Raw genomic sequence first — 17,497 nt, forward strand, 5'->3', positions numbered from 1 at the left:
TGAAGAGTTCCACATTTGATCCGCAACGGGCACAACCTCCAGCTCCACCCACTCACACGTAAACACACACACACACACACACACACACACACACACACACACACACACACACACACACACACACACACACACACACACACACACACACACACACACACACACACACACACACACACACACACACACACCAGTAAATAACACAGCGGGTGCCATCAGGTCATCAGGTCTGTGGGTCTGACACCAGCTCCTGGTCTGGGCTGCACATTGTTGTTGTTGCTTGTTTGGAAAAGATCTTTACTTAAAAATAAATAAAATAGAAGTTTATTGTTTGCCTTTTGCATTTGCATTGAATTTACAAAATCCAAAAGTTGTCAAAAGCCACCATATCACAACACAATAGTGATATGGTGTTATTCTTCATCAACGTTTCAGTATTTCTACTTTGACCTGTGGATTGTACTGCAAGAGAGTTTATAGTGACTGTACATGCAATTAATGACATTATTATAATAACAATAGTAATACTACTACTAACAATAATAATACTATTTACAGTTGAAATGTATTCTAGGAGTACTGTATTTATTTATTTCAAACAGCATATTTAGTAATATGTTGTTGCTCTTTGGTCCCATCTCAACATCTCAGGCAGACAGCAAGAGAGCCAACTCAGTTGTCAGGGGCAACCTACGTGCTACGTCCCACAAGTTGCGTCAATTGCTGCCTTCAAGTACTGTGGGAAAGCAAAGACTCATAAATACAGCGCACACGAAAGCCCCACAAAGGAGTTTTTATATAACCCAACATTTAGATGAGTATTTTAGGTGACGCGCAGCAGAGGCTGTATTAACTGTCTCTGTTTAATAAATGACTCCAACATGTATCAAAGCTGCACGCTGTCTGAATAATTCACCATTCAGCAATTTAGTTCACTTTGCTACGAGTATACAATCAGAATTCAGAGACTATATTGTTGTACTATGAAACATCCCACTGGCTACATAAGCTTTAAAATGTGCCTCCTATGATTAAAGAAATATCTTTAACGTTTATAGATTAGAACACGTTTTTTCCCGGCTGTGTGACTGTGGTACTTCAAAGTAGGAGGTTTCAGTGCGGCCCTGAACGCAGAACATGTTGCAGCCAGCAGGCAGCGGCAGCAGACCGGCACCCGAGCCGCACAGCGCCGCATCACAGCCGACCCCGAGTGCGCCAGAAAACGGCGAGAAACGCTGCGATTCTCCACTTTCCTCCCAGCGACTCTTCACCACCAGCGGAGCCGCGGCGCTCTGGACCATGTAGGACTCGACTGTTTGTTCTTTTTTTTTTTTAAATCCCAATTTTATTTTGTACCTTTTCTTTTTGTGTGTACTTTTTTTCTTTCTTTTTTTACCGGATAGCCTGCACACTGTGAAGCCGCTTGTCACTCCGTCGGCACCCCTTTCATCTGGTCGCCCGTAAGCCTTGAACCGAGCGGTGAACTTTTGGGGAGAAAAGAAACTACAAGTCACCCGACGTTGATACCTGAGGAACTTTGTGATATATTTGGCGCGCCGACACTTTCGTCATGAGGTAAGAAGCTTCCCCAAATGGTCTTAAATGTGAAATAATATCAGAGGAGATAACGAGATGAAAGTCGGGGGGGAGCGCGAGGGAAAATACAACCGAGATGTTAGCCTAACATGTTGCTTGACATGTCGCATACCGGAGCGGCACGCAGCGTGTTTCTCCTCATTGGAGGCTGAATATCGTCCACTTTGTATCGCACCGTAGGGGCTCGCTCAACGGCGCTCCAAAATGTGTGCTGCATTCGTGGACGTGCACGGGTTTGGGAATGGCGCTCGCTCGTTCCTGCCGCTATACTCCCACACTGCATACGAGAGGGATTAATCTCTCAGCGCTGGTGATGGGGAAGCATGTATTTGATGCCACATTATGAGTGTCACACACATGCAAACACGCGCACAGGCTCTGTGTTTTGTCGGTGCTTCTCGGTCCTCAAAGCGGCTCGTGCGCTTTTGTCAGTTGGGGGGGGGGGGGGGCCAGCCCCTCTAAACATACAGTAGACCCGTGCTTAAATGTTAATGAGAAGAACACGCTCACAGACACTTCCTGACAGAGGTATACACACCTCTTTAAAACTCCCGGCGACGGAGGTGCACCCTCTTGACACCCACGCGCATGCTGCCCTTTAAAGGCTGTTGTGTGACACGGATGGAGACATTGTGTTTACCTGGTGGGCATGATGCTGGTGATGTAGGGTCCTTTTGAAGGGTGACCATGACCCAAAGCTGAGTGTACTTAAAGGCAGAAGCAAACTGGTAATGACTTATATTGAAGATTGTACATATTGACTTCATTTAGCTTTTTGTATGCTCTTTGGAGTCAGTTGCATGATACGTTTCCTTTTTGGGGGGTTATTCTAAATCTCCTGTAACGTTACTGTTGCACATTGGACTAAAAAAGGCCGTTGGAGTACCACTCTGTTTATGTTCCCACCTTGGTGTCAAGGTCTAGAAACGTCCTTGTGTATCAGAGATGACCTGGTGAAAGCTGTTTGTGTTAGTTTTGTGTCGAACCCCCCCCCCCCCCCCTTCAGGAATGTGTCCTAAAAAATAAAATCAGCCCGAGGTTGCTGATGAGGTGTTGTTTTGATTTGCTTGATTCCGCTCGACATGTCCTACACGGCGCAGCAGCTTTTGTCAGGATACTTCCCCCTCTGTGTGCGGGGGAGAAAGTTCAAATGTCCAAATCAGCTTCTATGGATGTGTTGGACCTCGTCCCCCCCAACACACACACACATCTCCGAACAAACGTTTTGTGTGTGTGTATTAAGAAGTGAGACATGTAGTGTGGATGGTGCCGGCCCCCCTTTCAGAAAGCCCCTAATTGAATCCAGCTGTTGGAATCTCTCTGTTGGCCAAACTGCTGGTTAACAACAGCTTTGGTTGTTTCAAAGAGAACGGAAACCACAAACTTTTCATCTCTCTCATTTTCTCCCCCCTATTCCTCATTCTTTCTCTATTATTTCTTCTTGAACTGGGTCCAGTATTGGACATCGGCTCACCACTGACGGCAGCAGACAGGACTAAAGACGCGATCACTGGTTGTTGACAAGACTGTGCCGTAGCTTTTAAACACAAGTTGTCCCCGCCGTCATTCAATGGGAGACATGAGGGACCAGTGGAGAGGTATCGGTGTGTGCAACAGGTGTGTGTGAGTGTGTGAGTGTGTGAGTGGCGGCCCCAGCTGCTCAGAGCTGACTCATGCAGGACACTTGTGGCTGTGTGTTAGTGTCTCATGAGGTTGTGGCCACAGTGGCCACCCTAAGTTATTGGTCCACCGGCTGTTCAGTGCTGGAGCTCAGCCGATGCAGCAACCTCTGAGGTCTGAAAAGTGAAGCCAATGCGGAAGTGCCTTAAAAGTTGCATTCTCTCTAATGTCCACCAGGGGGCGACTCCTCTGGTTGTATAGAAGTCTATGAGAAAATGACTCTACTTCTCTTTTGATTTATTACCTCAGTAAACATTGTAAACATGAGTTTATGGTCTCAATCTCTAGTTTCAAGTCTTCTTCAATACAGCATGATGTTCATTTAGTAAATGATGGTCCATTTAGAGTCAAATAGACCATAAAGCAGGGGATGCTTTAGATTGACGGGTAGCTTCCAAGGTGTTGTCCGCTCTGGGAGTTGTCTGTGTTTTTGTCTTAGAACGTCAACCCTTTCACCGTCTGCTTTTCAATTCATAATTGTAACATTTTGGTTCCCAAAAATGTCTTAATCAGTGTTATACTTACTCACTTACTTCTAGTTCCAAAAAAACCCAAGATGGTGACTGCTAAAATACCAAACTTGAGGTTTCAAAACCACAGTCCACCAGCCAATGGGTGACGTCACAGTGACGGTTCCACTTCTTAAATATTAGTTCAGCGTTATTACCCAATTTCAAGATTTGATCAGCTGACTTTGTGTCATGAGTTCATGCGTCCAAGCTCTTTTAAATAAGCTGTATAACTGTCCAATAACTGGAAAGTGGTGCTTGGAGGACCCGCCTGCAGGTTTCCGGTCAGCAACAGAGAGTTGTGCATGAGGACGAGGACGGTGTGTTGCAGGCGTTACTCCACCGCATGGGGCACGAGTGGAAGCACATCCAGCATGCATTACCCAGATGTGCCGATCACGAGGATGAGGAAAATAACCAACCAATCTATACTTCAACAGCAGTTAAACGGGAAAGCTGAACCGGATAAAACAATTAGAGAAGTAATAGTCCCTCACATTGGCATTTAGCCAAGGTGGAACTAATTGAAACTCTCCTAATGCACATGTTCTATTCTGGTTTTCAGAGCATGGGGGATGCTCTTTTAGTTTTATAGCCTGTTGTGACCCGCTGCCTTGTGGGAAATTGTTCATACAGTGTAATACACAAGTGTTTTGAAATGTTCCTTATTTTCATAATGAGAGTATAAGAGTAGTAGAAATGCTCCCTCCAGCAGGAGGACTTCCACCACTGTCGTATTAGTTTAGATCGTCAGTGTGCAGTCACACATCATTAACTTTATTTCTTTTACCGACTGATGTAGATTCTGAATGCCTTTTTGAAAGCTGCTATAAGTACAGATATCTGTGTTATTTTTATTCAAAGATATAGTTGGGTGGTCAAAATAAGTCCACGTGTTTTTGTTCAGTTAGAAGAGAAATGTTCAGGTCAAGGACACTACGAGCACATTCCTGAACCGCCAGGACGACAACGTAGCGGCCAGTTCGTTTCCCTGCGCCGTGTCAGGCGGCACGTAGCGCTGATGTCTGCTTATCTCTGGGCCCCGTTTGATAAACGGCATCACCGGGGGGGGCTGTGAAGCGTCACGGTAACGAGCCCTGACAACCGCCGAAAGGCCTGGTTTCTGCCGGCCGCTGCAGGTTCACGCCAAAGATGACTGACGGGAGCTGAGGGAACTCTTTGTTTTGCAGAACTGCTGCACTGTGTGGTCACTTAGAGGTTAAAAATAGACCGCGGCCAGTTATGTCATCCCATCTACATTAAGGGGTTAATGAGGCCAGCCAGAGGCTAACTTCAAATGGGAATACATTTGACGCGTACATTGATTTGAAAGACTGGAGGTACGGTCGCTGAGTTTTATTGAGTCTAGACAGAGAATGAGATGCAAAGAAAGAGTCAGCGGGGAGCTGAGTCACGGTATCGCTCCTCTTTACTTCACAAACTAATAGCTCATGTTGCTGTATCATCAGACGAAGTATGACTTCATCACCAGCGCACAGACATACTTCTCAGTCAATCTCAATGGTCTTTGTTGAAGAGTCACTCAATAACAGTACTTGCTTTGTCCTATTGTGTTATTGTGGAGCTGAATCAATGGGACTGGAACCCTGCAGTCTGCTTCTCCTCTCGTGTCACACAGACTGATCATAAGCTCAGTGGAGTCGACACAGGAAACTGTTCCCAAGCTGTCCAGAGACGTGGATACATGACGCGTCGTTTGATGAAGACAAAAAGTGCATGTAGGGAGGGCCGCCATTATTCAGAGTTATAAACACAAACAAATTAACAAAAAGATAAGTGAATTACTTTTTCTTTTTGCATTTTTATAATATGCTGATGTACCAGCCGAGCTCAATTTATTTAACTTTTACCACTGAATGTTCAACATGGCTACTTCCATATACACTTGTGTATAACAGTCGGCTAGTATTGCATCATTCTACGATACGTCATGGAACTTTCCACCGACATTCACAAACTATTTTGGTTCAAAACGTTTTGAATGGACTATTACGTACATTACAGCTGCAACGAACCAATATTTTGACAATCGATTAATCTGTCCAATGTAATACAATGCTCTTTCACTACACATCGGGGGTTGCAGCCATGTGTATACACACACACACACTCACACAATCTTATTTTTATTATTAAAATAAATCAAAATATTGGGAATCTACTGTCCTTTTATTACCTTTTTCACTTTGAGCTTTGAAAAGTGCTCTAAAAATAAAATTTCAGTATTTTGATTCCATTTATTGACTATAATCTTGAATAATTCATATGAAATGTTAGAAAGAAATCATTAAAGACGGTGTAAACCCTCGCCATCGCTCCCTTACTCTCCCTGTTCTGCTCTCCTGAAGGCATCTCAAGGTGGATTGAGCTAGAAAACGTTGAGCGTGCGAGCGAATTAGGACGGGAGAAGGACGTTATTGTGCTCCACCAGTTTCCCCCTTTTTGAAGTTTTCGGGAAGATTCTGATCGCGTCTGGCTCCCCGCCACCATCTGCTCCTCGCTCTCCTTATCTCCCTCGCTCCCTCTCTCCTCCCTGTGCAGCCTCTCGCCGCCAATCTCGCCTAATCTCGCTCCCCCCCAAATCTGCTCCAAAAAAGGGCCGCTTTACGGGCTTCTTACTCCCGGCCAGCTCTTTTTGCATTATTATTTCCATCCGTTCCTCACGTCTCGGGTTTCGGCCGCCTGCTGACTGGCTGTTTGCGGAGGTAAAGTCACCCCAAGGAGGAAAGTAACCGCAAGTCTCCGGATTTTTGCTGATTCACTCGAGTGAAAGACGAGACTTTGAGCTCCGAGTGTAGCCACGAGCAGCAGTCGTCACTGCGGCTACAATATGGCCAGATTTGAGTTTGTATTTCTCCGTCATTAGATGGTAAAGACCAGCTGAAGTCACGCGCCATAAAGTGCAGCTGAAGGTTAAGTGCCTTGCTCAAGGGCGTCCCAACAGTAGCTACGGAGGGAGCGAATTTTAATCATACTCGAGTGTCCCAGTTGACCCGGTGATTAAACCAGCAAAAAACCCCTGTCACAGGCTCACTTCTCTAATCTCTAGGCCACCACCACCACCCATCGTGTGTGTGTGTGTGTGTGTGTGTGTGTGGAACACTGGTCACTATATAGACACTCAGGAGGATATTACAGACCAGGTTGAGTAACTGTCCTCTACTCTTTCTGCCGCATGGTGAGTTGCCGACCTCATGGTGTGTAATTTGGGGTTTAATTGTCCCTTTGTTTGGGGGCCGCTGGCAGCTAATGCACCCACACTGTCTGTACTGCAGCAGGCCACACAGAGAGCATGACGCCACCTCGTCTTTACCTCGTCGACGTTATAAGTACGACTGCACCGATCTGACTTCACGGCTCCCGGTAACAATTCTGATACCAAGTACAGATTTAATTTGAATACTCTTTTTTTCCCAAATGTAAGTTGTATGTAATGTTTTTTTATTGACTTTTTTTTAAAGTCTCATGCGATATAATTCAAATTTAAATTGTGTGTAAAACTACACATACTGAACATACAGTGAAGTATGGAAACAGGAAAAGCAGAGCTAGACGAGGCTTAAAGTAAACTCTGTCATGGATAGGTAGTGCTATTGCAGTAACGTAAGTAACAGTGGTGAAAGTGGTCTGTGGTCACTACAACCGTACTGCAGCCAAATACTGACATTCATGGTAAATGCATTCAGATGATCCAGATCGAGCTGACGGGGAGAGCTAGAGACAGACATGGTGGGGCTAGTGGAACGGTACAATAAGGTGTTAATAAACACAATCTGGTACATACAAAATACATTTGTGTGAAGGGAATGTCTGTATTCTACAATTCGCTGGAGAACATTTTTTAAATCCTGACACTGACCGACAGAGTTGACTTCATCTCCGCCTACATACACACACTGTCTACTGTGTCGATTCGAGAGATTTCCTAAAGCAAAGGTCTGTAGAAGTGTATGATTCAACTTTTCTCATGATCTCGTGTCCAAAAAATGTGCAATAAATCCAAATGTTGAATTGCAACACTTAAAAATGGCAATACATATCGAATTGGCAATCGGGAGATTTTGGAGTCGGGAGATAAGCATAACCAGCTGTGGTTGACAGAGAAAACACTTTATAATGACCTCAACAAACATATTGAATGTGGATCGTTCATGTCACGGCCGCTGCCCCCGAAGGTCAGTGTTGGCACCAATGTTGATCCAGCGCATGCTTGAAGAATTCCCCCATCAAAAGCTGTAAACAGACCTGTCAGCGCGGCGCAGAGCTTGCATTCATATTAATGCGCTAATTGGACAGTTAAAGTATGAACGGAATGAAACACACCAAAAAAAAAAAAGTCTACACACAAAAATTCCCATCTGCTCATCGTTACTGTCGTTTAGCGGCATGTTGAGGGTATTTGTGCCCTGAGCCTGTCCAGAAAATATGTGACACCTTCATCAGCGGGGGGGGGGGGGGGGGGGGGGGGGGGGGGGGTGAACTGACCTGAGGGAGGCCAACTCTCTCCTGCTCTCGGGTCACTTCCATCCAACAGCAGAAAGGGACGGTGTGATCCCGGATTAGCACAAGTTTACACCCCCCGCACTTGTTTTATGTTTTCATCTCGCAAGTAGTAGTTCTGTAGTTCCATGATTACCAATAATACAATCCCAGCAGGCTGGCAGTATGAAACTGTGACTGTCTCAACAACCGACCAAAATAGGTCCTTTTTCACTGCCTCTGTAGCACAGTGAAGTGTTCATCTGAGCGCTGTTAGTGCGTACTTGTAAATGTCCCAGACTACGAGTGCTGATAGTGTTGGGTGTTTGCTGAGCTCTAGATACTTCCGTCAGCGTGTGAGTGGCGGACAGGAGGGTTGTGTGTTCAACCTGCCAGGCGTTCTCCTCACCGCCCTGCCACTGACATCACTTACCGACTGGTGCGAAGCCACAGTTTGGTTCACAAACATCTGCCACCGATGAGCCCTGTGCCGAGTCTACAAAAAGTCAAACATGATTCTTGATTCATTTTTATTCAAAAATGTTTATAAATCCACCCGTACTCTTCCTCTGGGGTGTTCCAGACGTCCAGCAAAGCTTTCCAGCTCTTCCCCGGGGAACCCTGAGGCCAAACGAGATATATATAGTCTCCAGCATTTCTTTGGGTCTACACCGGGGCCTCCTACCAGTTGAACGTGCCCAGAAAACCTCCAAAGCGAGGGATCAGATGCCTGAACTTTCTCAGCCGACCCCATTCCATGTCAGGGAGCAGCTCTACTCTGAGCTCCTCCCCCTACCTCTAAGGCTGAGCCCAGCCACCCGATGAAGGAAGCCCAGAAGAAATGTATTCATCACAATCTTGACAACCTCGGATTCAATTTGCAGCGTTTCTTAATCTCCGGTTTTTGACCAAACAGCCACTGTGTTTTGAGAGCTCTGTGTATATTTGTTATTGTCTTCTGTGAGATTGTTTCTTAAAGCCTCCCCAGCTCCATGTACCATGTACAACTTCCAGCTGTGTGTGTGTGTGTGTGTGAGTGTGTGCGTGAGGTCCTGCCACTTTGGTTCGGGGGCGATGCCAGTCGACGGTACCCCCCCCCCCCCCCGTGGGCATGAAGCGCCGCTCCGACCAGCTGCGTGCCCACGGTGCGCTCAGCTGTGTGATTTGCCAGCAGGAGGCCAGGCTAGCACGATGAGCCGCGACAGCCCCCCCACAGACACACACACACACACACGCACGCTTATCCTGTTCTGAGATTTCAGCTCATGTCGGTCAGCACGCTGTGAGGAAGGACAGGGACCGACGGCAGAGGAGGGGAAGCACATCACCTCTTCTGAGCTCCTTCATTGAGTGTAAATGTAGAATGAGTGAAGGGAGAAAACCGATACGACACTACACAACAAAACGCTTCGAGGCGGGTTTGATAACTCCGATGAGTGTGAAAAATCATTCTTGACATTTAACAAAGTAACACTTGTGAAGACGTCCCCCCCGGTCTCTGGGAAACTATGATTTGATCTGTTCTTGTTATTTTCAGGTGTTTCTGGTAAAATGAATGGAGGCTCTGCCCCAGTGAGCCAGTGTAGAGATATAACATTTTTACAAAATAAAAGCCTGAATCCTTTCTGTGAGTTTTCCTCAAAAGTTGTACTTTTAACCCGCCAAACGACATTGGGCATCGTCACCCTCACCCACTGACCGCCGCGATGCAATTTTCTGCAGGTTTCTCACTGTAAAGTGCTAAAACTATGTTCTTATGTGAGAGCTCTGATTAATAAATGTATTCTTTCATCTTCAAACGGCATCCTTATGTCGTTGTTATGTAGCCTTCCTGAGGTTATTGCACGGTTAAATCAATAAATTTAGTTTTATGAAGCAGCCCCTCATCCACTTCTTCTTCCTGGAGTCTGGCTGGGGTGTGATTTTTAAAAAGTGTTCTGTAAACGTTACTTGATACTCACACACTGGTAATATAGGCCTCTGCCTGTTTCAATGCATTGCGGCAACACACAGCCCTTAGCAGCACAGTTTGACTGATCGATCCATCGATTGTTCAGGACTCAGTGAAACCCTCAGGTGTAGGGGGCCGACACTGCACATCCTTCCAGTTGAAGCGATGCTGCAAAGGAGCCGAGGACGTGGCTGAGGCACCAAGCAGCTGAGCGGCTCAAAATCAATTTCCCTCTTTGCACATTTCCCCCTCTGTAGCGTGGCTGTCCAGAGACTGTGAGGAACACACTGAACAGAGCTGAAGGGATGAACTGTTGCTCCTTCACTCCTCCATCGGGTCACTGCGCAGATGCAAAACACACACAATCCTATTCCCTAAAGGCAGATTCACGAGATACCAGCACGATCAACAGGCGCAGATCTGTCTGCACCTTGTTGACGGGATTTAAGAAGTCATTTCCTTTCCACCTAAACACCACGCCACGAACCGACAACCTTCCTCCTCCAACTCCCTTCTATACAGTAGCTAATCATTTACAGGTAAGAGGGTCCGGATCAAAGCACAGAAATAATTCTCCTCTTGTGCAGCCCTGTAGAACATGCGTCCGTTTGATCCTGAATGTATTTATATTGTGAGATATTATGGCTAGTCGTTGTGTCCTTCTAGCCAAACCGCTATAGTCCAGCAGCTAGGTGGTTTGCGCTAACAAGCTGTGGCCGCGCTCGGCCTGCGATTGGCTCGGCTGATTGTATGGGCGGGACGTCGATGCTGCAGCCCTCGTACCCGGGATATTGTGGGAGGAAGTGGAGACGCGGCGTCCATCTTTGTATGCAGTCTGTGATCTGAACATGAAAATGAGACCATCAACAGCTAGCTTAACGTTAGCCCACCCACCAACGCCGAACAAAACGGGGTGACTGCTGAATGTCGGAGTCATTATATAATAACTTCAAACTGTAAAATGAAAGTAATAATGCCGTAGTGATCCCAGCTGGGGTGTTTGTTTAACGGGTACTGCAGCAACTTAGGAGCTCCATTAACCCCCCGCTGCCCACAGGGCGAACAGCAGCCACTGTAGTCTTTGTTGGCTAAAATACTATTTCCCTTTAAAATGACGGGGTGTTATTGTCACAAAGTTCAGGCCATGTAAGAAAACACACACACAGACACAGATGGGCCTGCTTAGTTCCATGACAACCCCCCCTCCTCCTTTTAAATAGTTCCGTCATCAGAAGAGGTTGTCCCGGCAACACATCGCCGCCAAATTGCCCCCCTTTGTCCAGCCACTTGTAGCCTCGCTATGCTGAATGAGCAGAGAGGAGAAATAAGAGTCGCAGCTCCAGGAGGAAGGAATGGGAGGCAAAAGACAGGCGGGGGAGGGAGAGAGGGAGGGAGAGAGGGAGGGAGGGGTGTGAAGAGCGAGCTGTGAAACAGGTCATCCACGTCGCAGCCTCATTCGGCCTCCATAATGACGCGACCCCGGACAAACCTCTCCAGCTTTGTTCCCCTGGACAATGGCTGTGCGCTGGCAGGGAGAATCATCCGACACATGAACTCCCCGCGGTCAGCCGTGCCGGGGGGGGGGGGGGCGGCCTATCCTTCGCTCCGCTCTCTGGCACCAAACACAAACTGCTTTTTAACTTTTCAAACGATGAAAAGAGTTGATGTGCAGTTCTAGCTTGTATGGCTCTAATATCTCCCTACGTTTGCTCATTACATCTCAGAAGGCAAAACAGACGTGTTTGTGAGGAGAAAATGCTGATAATAGAAGAGCAAAAGGTGTAAAAGGGAGGTTTTCTAATTACTCCTTATTGCGCTCCAGGTCCCTGTTGCAGCGTGAGAACAGCTGTGTGTGTGTGTGTGTGTGTGTGTGTGTGTGTGTGTGTGTGTGTGCTGAATAATTCATTCTGGCTGGATAAGGCCTCAGCGTGTGCACCCAGCAGCTCTGTGTTCACCTCCATCTTCAACACATTCTTTTACCGATTTAGGTTTGTGATGCAGCATTTCAAATCATAGATCCTTCCTCTATGCTGATTATTAGCTGGGGAAGGGAAAAATGTTAATGCACAGACACACACACACTCGCGCACACACACACACACACACACACACACACACACACACACACACACACACACACACACACACACACAGGCTGGAATGCTGTCCTGCAGCTTGGTACCACCTTCTTTTATCTCGTCAACCTTTCCCACGTGGTTAGCCTCAATCGTTGTTTACCATCTCTTTGATTTTTCAACTGCTCGACAGAAATAACCGATCTGTCATCCACCGGGGCTGTTTGAGTGCTGCATGACCTTCGACACAGTAAACACCATCAGCGAGTTCTATTTGCACCGACTGCGTCAGCTCCAAGTGCTTAGCGTCATGTGTGTGTGTGTGATCTGATGAGGTGGTCCTGTCCGGCCCCTCTCTGCTCAGACTACCAGCTCCTGAACCATCTCAAAGTGTTCTCGCTATCGGCTGGGGGTGTGACGGTACACGGAGGTCATTGTTCGGTTCATTCCCCTGGTTTAAGTGTAACAAATGTGTGAGGATCAGTTTCTTTTTCATGTATTTTAAACAGACAGTAGTATGTGTTAAAGGCAGACACACTGCTCCCGCGTCCTCGTCCCGGTGACCAGCCCACCTGGGTGATGTTCGTGGATGTCGGGTGGGGGAGCAAAAGTGACGCAACTCTTTGCTGTTGTAGCTGACGGTGAACCCGCTCGTCCGCTCTCGCCTCGGTGTGACTGACTCGCGTCAATCGGCTCGTTGTTTTAACCTCAGCAAATGTTGCTAAAGGTTTGCGGGCCAAACTCTGGCCCCCGTACCGGAGTGGTTCAACACAGACACTTGAACCCTCACAGCCCCAGTGTCTGTGCTTAAAGGCATGTTTTATATTGTGGACAATATTCTGATGAATTAGTATGATTCAACAGTCAATAGTTATCATTGTAAGCATCCGTGATTGATCAAGTAATCTGCGGACTGATTGGTCTGATTGAATATTTGTCTAATAAAAGGGTCAAATCGTGCGTTACTGACACGCTCGCACCGAGTGAAATCCCTCCATCCACCTGTTAGCTGGCTTCGGTCTGAACAGAGAGCCACGCCGGGCTGTAACGGACGGACCGACAGCCAGCCGGCTTCAGAGGCCTTCAGCTCCTCCTGCAGCAACAAGACACTTATTAAACTTTCAGAGGTCTTTCTCCACGGGGCCCCCTGACAGCCCCACAGTCACACAGCTGCTGCTCAGAAAGCATCCCGCTCATCACCTGTCGACACCCGAGAACTCAGCTGTGTGTGTGTGTGTGTGTGTGTGTGTGTGTTAGCTGTTGTTTTTACCAGGGGATGGTTACTGCTATATGTAGCTTCTGTTTCGGGGAGAACTGTACATTTCTGCACAATATTGTTCTTCTTTCTACCTGTGTGTGTGTGTGTGTGTGTGTGTGTGTGTGTGTGTGTGTGTGTGTGTGTGTGGGCTGGAGGAGGTCAGATAGTAATCCCCACAGTGGACGTTAGTCACATTACACAAGATTTCTGCTTTCTCCACTGGACATCAGAGTGCAGCTTTATTGTTGTTTTGTAACCGTTGTTACGGCCCAAAATGATTTGGTTTCACTCGTGTGACAGAGAGACGTTAGAGACTTGGATAGTAAGCCTCTAGGAGCTGTCGTTTGATCTATGTGATGCATTAGCGTTCACACATTAGTGATCGCATGTCGCTTGAGCTGTCAGTTTATATTGCATGAAGGAGGAGTTCAAATGGCAGCCAGGTGGGATTAGAGAGGCGAGCCCGGTCAGACGCCCACAGCCCTGTGCAGCCCTCACCTCACAGTGTGGGGCATTAACGGGGGACCTAGTGGCATAGATGGAATGTGACGATATGTTTTCTCTAGTGTATAATCCCCTGAAGACAAGAATCATTGTGTTTTCATTACGTTGGGGGCTTGGCACACGGGAGAAGTTTCAGCTAGATCCTACACACTCGACCTTTCAATACCAGCGGTTCAGCCACATGTTTTTTCACTTCCACCGTCACTGCTATCTGATATCCGAGCTGCTGGGGAGGGTCTTATTGCTCGTGGACACTTCAGCAGAAGCATCCAGCCATTTCTTTATATATTCTCACAATCCAATAGCCAGCCCGCTCTAATTTGGTCTCCTGCAGCTGCACTGAGCGCACTTCAAGCACGCGGAAATTAGTGAAGACGATACAATTTAGTTAAGATGTGCTTGACAATGAAATAGCATTTAACCTGAATGACACCGGACTTTTTAAAGGGGCACTACTGGATTTTTTTCAGTTTGTGACATCACCAGAGTAGCTCACAAATTCATAATGGAGAGTCTGACTCTACCTTCCAATCCCCGTACTACCACACAATTTGGTATGTCTCAATACATAGTAAGTAAATGGACTGTACTTGTATAGTTCTCTTCTAGGCTTCCGACCACTCAAAGCGCTTTAACACTGCATGTCATCGTTCACCCATTCACACCCATTCACACACCGCAGGCACAGCTTACAGGAGCAATTTGGGGTTAATTGTCTGGCCCAAGGACACATCGACTTGGACTAGCGGAGCCGGGGATCGAACCGCCGATCCTCTGATTGAAGGCTCAATCACTGAACCATGGTCAAATTTAATATGCCAAAAATACCAGGATGTCCTGCTGCATCTGGTCGCATTTTTTGCAGTATGCAAGCCAGCATGCTTTTCTGGCTATGCCGACCCACAATCCTCGGATATATGCAGCACGAGGTCAAAGTTCAAGGTGCATTGTTATGACGAAGTGGTATTCCTTAATTGAATGCATGCATGTGGCATTACGTACTTTGTCGGGGCAACTGCTAAAAGTGAAAAAAAAAACAAGTATGCGATTTGGAACATAAAATCTGTGACAATAAAGATGCTATAGGATGGCATTTTGGGAAGTAGAGGAGATCTCTGTGGGTATATATAGTATGTTTGTGTATCAACCATAGACAGTCCATGGTATAAACGATAACGTCTCTGCCATATTTCTGCGTAGATGGCGATATTTTGAGTGTTAGTGGAGCAGCTACAATGTTAGCATAGCTTAGCACCGATCGATCCGAACTCCATTCAGAAAACAATCATTTTAGAAGTCATTCAAACCAATTCGCTGAGACCGTTCATCTTATTCCCTCGCAAGTCTCCCAACTTCATAAAAGTGCAATATTAAAATGTCATTTATTATTAAGCACAGTAGCAAAGTCAACATGCTATATATTGTGTTACAACAATAACAAATCAAACCCTAACCAGAGGGCAATAGAAAAATAGTTCCCAACTTTAATTGGCAGTGATTTGTGCTGAAGGAGCCGAATGGCCTCAACGGTTCAAGTCTATTGTAGTTTTTCTGCTTCTCCGCTGTGACCGTATCGCGTTGGTGCAGATCACGTTCCCAGCGTTGCTGTCGGCCGTGCTGTTTTATCAGCGTAAGTGCTGTATCCACACGTGTCACCTCAGGCAGCAGATGTCTTTGGTAGTAAAAAACTGGAAGAGGCTTATGAGGCACGCTGTAATACCTCTGCCAACCTAATGCCCAGTACCCTGCCCTGCCCTGCCAGCGTGTGTGTGTGTGTGTGTGTGTGTGTGTGTGTGTGTGTGTGTGTGTGTGTGTGTGTGTGTGTGTGTGTGTGCGTGTTCGTTGGTGACTGTCTGATGATCCAGTCCAGACTAGATGCTCTCTGCTTCCTCTCTGTGTGGGAAAGACTGCCAACTGTTGAGGCATGCTGCCTTTTTGTCTGAATATCTGTGTGTGTGTGTGTGTGTGTGTGTGTGTGAAGCTGAACCTGAACCTGTCTGAGGCCAGTGAGACAGGCTCAGCCAGGCTCTGTACTCCGGTTCTGGGTTGAAGAGAAGCGGACTTTCTGGGTGTAAATGTGGCCGAAGAGGTGGGACAGGTGGCCGACTCTGCGTTTGTCCATCTGTCCCTTCTCCCACAGCAGCTGTCTGTCCTTTCCCCTCTTCCTCCTCCGGGTCCTTGTCTCCGCTCAGTGTCGAGAGGTCACACGCTGCAGTCTGTACAAATCAGTCAGTCCATCCGTACTTTCCCCGTTAAGACTAGGGATGGGTATCGTTTGGGTTTTTTCCAATACCGGTGCTAAAACAATACTTTTAAAGTTAGTTGAGACACTTACCTAGTGTGATGGTGCCGCTCTTCGTCTGATTGTTTGCATGCGTCTTCAGGTGGTGGAAGTGTAGCTTAGCGTTGTTTAAATATGATATTTAATGAAATAGCTGTGGTTTTTGGACTGTTGGTCTGTTAGCATGTTAGCAGAACAGCTGTAGCAACAACAGTTCTGTGCATGTGTTTCTGCCGCAGTGTTTACAAGCACACGACTTCTGCATGTGGCCATCCCGATGGGAGGGGCTGGGCAGTTGTTGTTTTTTTAAACTTATTGTTTCCACACAGTTTTAGCAACGTAGCCAGAGATTCAATCTCTAGCTGAGCAAAGCGGTTCGAGACTGGTGAACGCTGGAGTCTGATTTATTGATCTCACATCGTGACCACCTATGGTTATCAATATGAATGTCAATTCAGCGTTCAGTCGACAAAATGTCAGGAAACAAGTGTACTTAGTCCACAACTTTAAGATAACTATTCTGTCGATCGACTAATCCATCCAATCGTTTCTCGTGTTACTCCGCTGCGGAAACTAGTCCCCATGCAAATGAGCTATTTTCCTCCTAAAGTACAAAATGTTTACTAAAAACTACAATGCCCAGCTGTTTTAAGGACTGCTGTTCTGTTTTCTAGAAGTGAAATTATATAGAGGATATATTTGAGTGCTGCAGCAAGAATCAACACACTGTTGGGACTTTTCTTATCCTCTCAAGTTTGTGAATGTTGTCAAAGTCAGCCTGGGAGTTTGTGTGTGTGTGTGTGTGTGTGTGTGTGTGTGTGTGTGTGTGTGTGTGTGTGTGTGTGTGTGTGTGTGTGTGTGTGTGTGTGTGTGTGTGTGTGTGTGTGTGTGTGTGTGTGTGTGACCCAGAGCAGTGTGAACCAAGTCTGGTCTTATCAGCTCAAGATAAAGAGAAAAAGCCCCTCAGTTCTCTCTCTCTCCTTTTGTCCTCTGTGTTTTTTCCATCTTCATCAATTTCTGGAGTTCTTCTATTTTCCGTTTGCGTTCCCTTCAAATCCCGAAGGACATTTGATGCAAACTTTTGAATACATCAGCTTTGGTTCTACTCCGTCGTGATGTTTAACAACTCTGAGACAGACGGAGCTT

General features: G+C 46.6%; 1 protein-coding gene across 1 annotated transcript in view; it reads left to right on the forward strand.

Moving 5' to 3' along the window:
- Positions 1-1,440: 1,440 nt before the first annotated feature.
- Positions 1,441-17,497, forward strand: part of enah (ENAH actin regulator) — a 107,227-nt gene continuing 91,170 nt past the window's right edge. The window contains exon 1 of the mRNA XM_079180094.1: positions 1,441-1,572. Within this exon, the coding sequence (XP_079036220.1) occupies positions 1,568-1,572 (5 nt within the window). The 5' untranslated portion in view covers positions 1,441-1,567. The remainder of the gene's footprint in view (positions 1,573-17,497) is intronic.

Source organism: Pholis gunnellus, assembly GCF_910591455.1.
Source record: "Pholis gunnellus genome assembly, chromosome: 19".
NCBI lineage: Eukaryota > Metazoa > Chordata > Actinopteri > Perciformes > Pholidae > Pholis > Pholis gunnellus.